The following is a 9560-nucleotide window of genomic DNA, read 5'->3' as shown; positions in this document are numbered from 1 at the left end:
GGTTTATATTTTAAGCCGTAAGTGTGGAACAAGTTAAAGAACGAAGCAGTACCTTTGTTTTCTTCTGATTCAGTAGCTGCTTGCTCTGAGTGCCTTTGGCATAGTTGGTTATATTTTGATTCTACGTCCTTTAAAAAAAAAAAGGGGGTGAGTAAACTTCAGTACGAATATTAGAAGGATGAAATCATTTGCACTAGAGCTATGACACTACTGTAACAAACTATATTTTACATGACTGATTTTTAGATACAATACACAAATGTACCTCAATTTCTGCCTTCTGAGAAACACCCATGAATATTTTGACTACAATTTTTACTGCACTTTTCTGGCCACGAGCTTCAGGATCTTCCGCGCACCAGTTTAGTGGGATACGTTTTTGAATGTTGTGATGTAGAGCCCTGCACTCCTGCGGGAGTCCCGCGGGACAAATTTTGAAAGCTCATTGCGGGCGCAGGCAGGAGAGGTGATAAGCTGCAGTCCCGCTAACTAAAGTGTTAATTTATAAATTATTAATTTTTATTTTAATGTCTATCATATATAATTTGTGCTGGATATTTTATTTGGCATTAATAAAAACATTTTAAGATGCCTAAATTTGCAGATGTGGTCTAATCTCGCGTACGTTTCCGATTCCTTTCCGCTCTTCCGTGTTTGAGATCTCCGATCATGGCAGAAGAGCAGAGCTCCTCTAGTGAAGCTCACAATGGGTATGTCTGTAAAGCCTCAGCTGCGCACGCCACCTGGCAACACGCACCCTCGCTACGTGCGCTAGGTGAAGGATCGGTCAGTGGAGAGCTCAGCATGTTTAATTCCCCAAGCCAGTGACAAGAACTTTTGTGAGAAATAACGTCTGCATCAGGATTGGGACTGAAAATTCTGTCCCACACAGACCTCTATTGTGATGCAAAGAACTTTTTAGAGGAAGAGTCTTCCTGTACTGCCCTGGAAAAGTTACTACAGTTTCATTTAAATCAGTTAGTGGTGAGCAAATGAGGTAAGTTTGCATGTTTGTTGACAGAATACAGGAAAAGATCTTTGCGCGAGTTACGGTGGCTCACATATGCAAAAATAAAGTGACCGCATATGAGAAAACGGTCCTCAGTGAAAATCGCTTGCTTGTTCCTGACTGTCAGTCTGAGCTGCTGGAAAACGGACAGCTGGAGGACGTTTAAAGTAAGAGGAAATACGAGCCGAAATAAATCCAACAATGCTTTCGTTCATGATATTTTAAATCGAGACAGATTTCCTTTGGACGTTATTCTACCACATTCACTGGATCTGAGCAATCGTGTGCTCTGATTGGCTACTCTGCTATCAGCTCATTTACATATCCCCACCCCACTCTCACTTAGAATGCAAGGAATAGGACACTTACAGTATGAATGTTGATTTCAACCAATAATTAACCCTGAAACAAGTAAGTAAAGAGCAGCGTTCTCTCCAGGGATTTCAAAGAGCATCCTGTTAAACAAATCGATGATGCATGACAACGGTATAGAACCCCAAGTGCTTGGGGTTCAAGTGGCCATGATTGGTGGTTGCTGAGAAAAAGGGTGTTACAGACAGAGGTGTATAGAGATCTTGCAGTCACGTGACCGGAAAGTTAACAGCCGCCATCTTGTCGGCAAACAACACCGCTGAATACTGCTGCACTCGTGTACAGAATGGATCAATTTCAACCGACGGACTACACGGCTCATTTTTCTAATGAACAGATAACTAGATATATGTCTAAAATAAACGATCTACAGATTAGTGACGCTTACCGGATGGAGTTTTCACGACCGTGTCAGTGGATATGGAACTGCCAGAGGTGGAATACCCGGACGTGTATAATTACCTCATCAACTTTCCCTCGCTGTTCAGTGGTGAAGCACTGCGTGCTTAAAAATCTCTGGACAGTTATCTTTACAGAAATTCAGGATTTGTCAGCCCCCCTAAGATGTGGCATCTTGTAAAGAAGAAAATAACAATCCTCATTGGACGGGTAAGTCACTTAAGTATTGAGCACTAGAACTGATGCTAGATATACCAGTAGTATCTAGCATAGCACTGACCAGCCGATTATGGTTGAATCATACATGGCATATTTATTTATAAGGATTTACTACTAAGACAGTGGTAAATTCTTAAGTTCTTTACTGTGTTTTTTCGTACCACCCCGCCCCAACCCTTTTCTCAGGCTCCCACTTCCCGGAATTTTTTATTGGAGCAAGTCATAAACTTATGCTGCAAATAACCACATGGATATACTGAAATAAATACATGACGAACCTGAGATGAAATGGTCACTGCACAGGCGCCAGTGATTGTTCCTTCCAGTCGGTACCCATGCCTTGTTCTTGTTGTTTGGATCAGCCCGGCCGATAGCAGCAATCCATTTTGCGCGCCTGTCAGGGTCCCGTGGCAGCCTATGAAACTAACTTCCCGTTTTCTGACCTCTCCTGTTGTGGCATTTATATGCCATGCAACTCTCCGGCACGGTAATATTTGAATATTTCGGCGAAAAATAATGAAAGTCAGTGTCGGAAAGACGGCGTTTAACTGACAAGATGGCGTTTGTCTACAATCTGGAGCGGATGTGACGTCACATGCAAGTGCTCCATACCCTCCTCCTTCAGAGCGGGGATATAATAATTTTAAAAATAATTGCTCTCTCTCAAAATCCAGTGAACGCGGATAGAATAAAACAGTTATTCCACTCAATCCCGTCGTACATGGCTTATAGCCGATCTATCAGCTCATGTACGACTCGATTTCGTGGAATAACTGTTTGTTTGGTTTTACAATAAAGCAAATTAACATGTTCACTGGCAAAAACATGTCTTGGATGATGGGCCAGCCTTGAGGTAATTAAATGCTGATTTAAAGCCATTGATTATTATTTTTTTTTCATCCAAGTAATGCCTCATGCGGGTGTTGGTCATACAATTGCAATCCAGGTTTGTTGAGGCCGAAGCCCTAGTGAACAGTAAACTCAGGGTTACCTTCAGCTGCTGCAGGTTCGCCTGAAGCAGGCGCAAGTGGGTCATGACCTGCCTGCTGAAGTTGGGTCCTCTGCTTTGAGACGAAGCGGAGGACAGGAGCTTCTTCAGGTCGATGCCCGAGTCTCCTGCTGCAGCAGGGTCGGTACTGCAGACCTGCCCATCATCATCAGTGCTGCTTTCACCTGAACCGCCGTAACCCTCCAGCACCATGTAACTACCTACTGTCGGGGGAAGGCAGGATGTTAAAGGATATGGGACATGAAACATAAATGCACGCTATATCAGTTTCTTTCCATTAAAAATATGAATTAATTGCATCAACAAATACAAAATCATCTATTAAATTCAGCAAAATCGTTATATCCGTGATGATTATATGGCATTTCTGCTCGACTTCCGATATGCATTTTTTTGCAACCGGAAGAGCCGCTGTCACGTGATCATACGTCACAAAAACTTTCGGGCACAGCACAAGCGGGTAGATGAATGGAGAAGTGGATGACAAGAAAATTGTTTTTATAGTCTTTAACGTACATTGGACATCATGGTGTATTGTGCTGCTTATGGTTGCAATAATTCCAATGGGAAATGCCCTGGAGTAAGTTTTTTTGCATTCCCCAAGGACCCGAAGCTGAGGAAAGTGTGGGCTCACCTGCGCATGCGCAGTAGGCTTGGTAGGACAAATCCAAGAGGTAGGATAACTTTACAGAACACCTGTTGAAAAAACTTTGCACCTACTGTTTCCCACAAACTGTGTTCGGACCATTTCACTGAGGATTCTTTCAACATTAATACTCAGGTACTGAGTGATATTAATTCATGAAACAGGAAGTATAAGGATGAGAAAAAAAAAAAACAGTTTAAATCGGGAAGCTGCGCACATTTGCGCCAGGCTGCACAAATGTGCGCAGCTTCCCGATTTAAACTGTTTTTTTCTCATCCTTATACTTCATGTTTCATGAATTAATATCGCTTTTTTTTTTAAAAAATCGGATCTGCGCGATTCAGCCGTGAAAAAGGCGGCATCCGCCGAAAGGCGCGCTGTTTGCATCCCTGCACGGAGGGCAGGAATATTTTTGTTGATATGAGTGATCCGGTGCGATTTCGCGATCCCCCTGTTGAAGACCTCTGCGCTAAGCGACTGAAAGCCGAGGTAAGGATTAGTATTATAATTTTGGGTGTATCAATTATTGATTATTATAATTCTGACTCGTTTCGCCATTTTGAATGTTTTCATCTCGGACTCTGGAAGCATTGTATCTCAATCAATCTCGAAAAATATCAGCAAAAAAAAAAAAACCTAGCTTGCAACGGACTTTAGCTAGATCTATGATGAACTTTCAATGTATGATACAAAAATAATACTTCTTTCAGCAGATCATTAGCCTTTGAGCAGAATTGTTTTTAACTTACCAGGAAGTGTTATCGAGCCGACCGCTTTCAGTTTCATGGGGATTGAATGAACCCTCACTCTCAGAATCATCTGACCCGTCAGAGTAAAGACAAGATCCATGTTCATGTGAATTTCCAGCTATCGGTTCGAATTGATAGGGTCTAACTTCACATCTCTGTGAAACATCGGGAATGTCACTGTCGATGGTGTCCATTTCGGTAACCTGTTTACATTAGATTCCCAAGCGCTGGCTCCTTAGAAAGTTTTTGTGATGTCACGTGACCACCTAGCTCATTAACGAATCCTTGTTTTACGCTGATGTATAAAAAAAAGATGAATAATGTGATGATTTTCACATTTTTGACGCCCTGCAGTGATTTAGATGGCATTTCTTATGTCCTTTATACATAATTATACCCAGAAAAAAATCCATGTCCCATATCCTTTAAGAAACCAATAACATTATCTTCTCAGATACAGCAGTCCAACAAGTTCTAACATGCAAATCCAACATACAAACCAAGACCGTTATTAGCAAAGTATATTAAAAAAGTCCCACTATCTTCCCTCCTCACCAAAGTCCTCTGAGGTTTCAAAGAAGCCTGTATCTCCTGAGGGCAGCTCGTGACGGTTCTCTGTCCTCTCAGCGCCGTTCTCCACTGAGCCACTGGGGGCGGGGTTTTCCTCAGAGCCCTGCAGAGACGCCGCCCTCGGCTCACGCAGCCGAGCCTCCCCCCTCTCCCTGTCCTCCTGACCGTCCATGTGATTGATCAGGAGCTGCCTCAGAGCAGCCACTGAAGGAGAGAAAGACAATTAGAGGTAGTTAACGGAGTCCTGATAAAACAGCAGCACAGTACAGTAACAAATCAGCATTTTGTGACCCACAACATGACTAAGGACCCACGCTGAACGGTACGAAGATTACTAAACAGGGGAGGGGTGGGCGGAGCTAGAAGCAGTAACCACAATTAATGCAGAATGAACAGTAGAACTAGGAGGACCGAGTTGTGTTTCGATATATTTACGTGCATCGTTTTGCCGTGTGAAGAACTGCAGAGTCAAACGAGCACGGATATTGAGAAACTAAGTCATGACTGAGCTGGCGAGAATAAAAGACTCACAGGTTCGAAGTGCTTCGTCCGCCATCAGTGGAGGCAGGTCAAAGGTTTCAAAGTCCTTCTCCTCTACAGCGATGGCGTGCCTCGTGCGCTGCTTCAAGAACGGAAGTCTGTCTGCAAGCTCGGGGTCCAGGAAGGCCTCCTCTTCCTCCTCCTCCTCTTCTTCTTCTTCATCCTGAACCTGCAGCGAGCGCTCACTCTCACCCTCTCCTTCTGCCTCTCCCTCATCTTCTGACTTGGTGTCAAATGGGTTCCTTCCTGCTGGAGGCATCTGCATGATCTCGGAGCAGGAAGCAGCATCTTTTTCTAGCGTGGGGGAGGAGAAACAACTACTTGACCCAAATATAAAATCGGAACACTTGCTATGGGTCTGAGACACGTCACAGTTAAACAATAGGTCACAAGCTGTTGGGTCCAAGCACCCTTCACAAATCGTGAACCCAGTGTGCAGATCTGCACGTTAAAAAAGTCTGAAAGATGACTGGCCTGATTTGAAGGTTGTGGCTATACTGGAGACAAATCTCAACATGCTATTGATAAATATTGAGGCACTACTTTTTTCGTGGCTCCTGTCTCATAGGGGCGGAGCCACTACGTCATCATGTTATAAGAATGAGTGGAACAATAGCGAAACTTCGTAAACAATCAGCACTTATCCTGATCAAGTTCGATTACCCGTTCTACTTCTTGATAAACTTCGGAACCAATAAGAACCAGAAACGAAATAAGAGAAACCTCGTTATAACCCTGCCGTATCGGAAGATAATCGGCAGATAAAAAGATTAACGAAATTCATCTCGGGGTTCGCCAAGGCTACTGATTCGATATCAAGCAAGTGGTGTTTGTTTGAAGAAAATTTACCTTTTTGATTATCGCAGCTTTTCTTTGGTCTTTCTGAAAGGTCAAATGAAAAGTTTTTTGGCAGATATTTACACCAAGAATTCCAGCCATTCAACAAAAACTCCAGAAGGCAGCGTTGGACTCTTTTGAGCGATCCGCTCAGTTTGCAATTACAAAAGCGAGGAATAAATCAGCTCCTTCGTGAAAAGTATAATTGGTCAAACTTCTGCTATTCGCTTTAATTTTTAGTCTTTACACTACACCTGTGAAACAAAACGTGCTCGTTAGTACTAAATAACGCTTCGAAGACAATTCATGAACAAGTGCTTTCTTTCTTACTATTTTGAAAATAGATCGAGTTCACAGCGCTGTATTTTAAACAAAACACAGTAAACAAAATTGGTAACCAAAATCCTACACGCTCTGATGCTGCTCGCAGCTTGGTGATGCTTGCAAAAGATGAGGCGAGTAGGATTGATAACGTGTATATATGCTATATTTACTGTATGGACATGGGATCAGAAAATTTTATTTATAAGCAGTAGCCACATGTACCCATGGGGCATTTTTTGGGGGGGGGCGGGGACACCAATTTTATGTAGATATGGTTTAAAAAAAATATCCCAGGACGAGTTTGCAAAATTGGACGTTAATATTTAATTATGCAAATTAGCTTAAATTCCAGGGGGTTGTTTTTTGGATGTTGCTATCTGGTCCAAATTTGTCCAAAATGCCAAATAACCAGAGGAAAATAAAGAATTGTGTCTCTAGGACTAATACTTTTTTTTGTTTCCGTTTCCGGTTGAGAGTACGTCGTGTGCATTCTGGCTGCCACTTCTCACCAGAGCTTTTTTTATCTTCTATTTTCATTTATTTATTTCAGTGTTTTTGAGTGTTTTTGTCCGCCTGTTTTGGTGTAGCTCCAGACCCAGTTTTGGGCGTCGGTTCCCTCCAGGCCTTGGTTCGCCGTGGGTGATGCCTGTGCTCCCAGCTGTGGACTGCAGTGAGCCTGTTGCTCATTTTGCATCGTGGTTGTCCAGCGCTCTGTGCTTTAACGCTTGGCGTGATGTTCCGAGCGATGTTACTCGGTGGCGTCGCAGCGGCTGGTTTGGGACACACCAGCGCTCTGCGTGGCGGAGCTTCTCTGCTCGCTTTGTGGATCCATGGCATGGTGTTCGAGTGATGTTGTTGACGGCGTCACGGCGGCGGTGCTGGAGATGTGGGACTCGTTTTCATGCACCTTTTGGTGGGACTGTGGCTGCTACACCACGGGAATTACATCCTGACCCCTACTCGGTGGACTTTTTACTTTTTATTATTATCTCAACTCATCTCATTATCTGTAGCCGCTTTATCCTGTCCTACAGGGAGGCAAGCTGCAGCCTATCCCAGCTGACTATGGGCGAAAGGCGAGGTACACCCTGGACAAGTCGCCAGGTCATCACAGGGCTGACACATAGACACAGACAACCATTCACACTCACATTCACACCTATGCTCAATTTAGAGTCACCAGTTAACCTAACCTGCATGTCTTTGGACTGTGGGGGAAACCGGAGCACCCGGAGGAAACCCACGCGGACACGGGGAGAACATGCAAACTCCGCACAGAAAGGCCCTCGCCGGCCACGGGGCTCGAACCCGGACCTTCTTGCTGTGAGGCGACAGCGCTAACCACTACACCACCGTGCCGCCCCTTTATTATTATTTTATTTATTTTTTTCTTTGTCTATAATTGTAAAGCGTCCTTGGGTTTCTTGAAAGGTGCTATATAAATTTAACTTATTATTATTTTCAAGATATGGGACAAAAGCACCACCATCAGGCCAATCTCTCTTCCAAGTATAAAAAGTCAGTACTACTTATTGATCAAGTTTCACACTTGTACTACCTACGGGCGGCACGATAGTGCAAGTGGTTAGCATGGTCGCCTCACAGCAAGAAAGTTCCGGGTTCGAACCCGGCGAGGGCCTTTCTGTATGGAGTTTGCATGTTCTCCCCGTGTCTGCGTGGGTTTCCTCCGGGTGCTCCGGTTTCCCCCACAGTCCAAAGACATGCAGTTAGGTTGACGTGGGGCGGCCTTGGGCTGAGGTGCCCTTGAGCGAGGCCCCTAACTCCCAACTGCTCCCCGGGCGCTGTTAGCATGGCTGCCTGCTGCTCTGGGTATGTGTGCGTGTTCACTGCTTCAGATGGGTTAAATGCAGAGAGGAAATTTCACAAGTGTGTGATGAATAAAGCTGTGCTTTCTTTCTTTCTTACCTATAAAGAAGTGTTCAAAGCACTTGGTGCTTGGCCCCCTAAATTTAAATAAACTCTTACTCATTTGCGTAACGCAAGCCGTACTATAACAGTTAACAAATGGTATATTATAGAACCCTACTCAAAAGAGTCATTAAATCACAGCCGTGGACCAGTGAGTCAGATACCTGGAGACGGGATGCTTCCGGTGGAGATGCGATCTGGATCTTTGTTCATTTTCGGCATGCCAGAGCTCATCTCATCATCGCCTTCCCGCTCCCCACTGCAAAGCGGTCAGACATCTGATTAGCGTAGTGTTTAAAGCTAACTCTGTGTAACCAAATTAAACAAGGCTGCAATTCTGGCAGCAGAAAGGGCAACTCCTTATCATAACTGCGTTACTCGTTTTCACTGTAAAAAGAACGATCGCCGTAACTGAACTCACTCGTTCTGAGGCAGACTCTTCATACAATCTGCTCTTTGCCCGATGAGATCATGCCACCTGGACAACAGAAAGAGTGATAAACGACAAGTTAAAGTGCTATGCGAGTTTTCGAATTTAAGATGGTCTTACTTGTGTCTGCAAACATATGGGACTTTCACCAAGTCACTACTAACTGCTTCAAACAAAATGTGAACTTTTTATCTTGCTGTGTAAAAAAAAAAACCTCATGGTGTGTTCTAAACTTGTTTCTCAACTGGAAACCTACACACTGATGATCCTGAATCTCGTGGCCAGAAAAGTGTACAAAAGACATCAAATGACCTGAGAGCGAGTGAAGCATCTTAGGTTAAAGGAACAGTCCACCGTACTTCCATAATGAAATATGCTCTTATCTGAATTGAGACGAGCTGCTCCGTACCTCTCCGAGCTTTGCGCGACCTCCCAGTCAGTCAGACGCAGTCAGACGCGCTGTCACTCCTGTTAGCAATGTAGCTAGGCTCAGCATGGCCAATGGTATTTTTTGGGGCTGTAGTTAG

At 44.0% G+C, this 9560-nt stretch overlaps 1 protein-coding gene across 3 annotated transcripts in view; it reads right to left on the bottom strand.

The window, feature by feature from the left end:
• The window catches only part of arhgef12b (Rho guanine nucleotide exchange factor (GEF) 12b), a 153114-nt gene that overhangs the window by 1581 nt on the left and 141973 nt on the right, over positions 1–9560 (bottom strand). For 2 of the 3 annotated variants that reach the window (XM_060913327.1, XM_060913329.1), the window contains 6 exons: positions 9025–9081; positions 8768–8862; positions 5505–5807; positions 4959–5177; positions 2991–3211; positions 53–128 (listed from right to left, as the gene is read on the bottom strand). In XM_060913327.1, coding sequence (XP_060769310.1) covers positions 53–128; positions 2991–3211; positions 4959–5177; positions 5505–5807; positions 8768–8862; positions 9025–9081 — 971 coding nt within the window. The remainder of the gene's footprint in view (positions 1–52; positions 129–2990; positions 3212–4958; positions 5178–5504; positions 5808–8767; positions 8863–9024; positions 9082–9560) is intronic. The other variant, XM_060913328.1, reaches the window with a different exon arrangement.

Source organism: Neoarius graeffei, chromosome 28, assembly GCF_027579695.1.
Source record: "Neoarius graeffei isolate fNeoGra1 chromosome 28, fNeoGra1.pri, whole genome shotgun sequence".
Classification (NCBI taxonomy): domain Eukaryota; kingdom Metazoa; phylum Chordata; class Actinopteri; order Siluriformes; family Ariidae; genus Neoarius; species Neoarius graeffei.
Note: the sequence above shows the minus strand (reverse complement) of the source record. Positions and strands in the feature narration are given on the sequence as shown.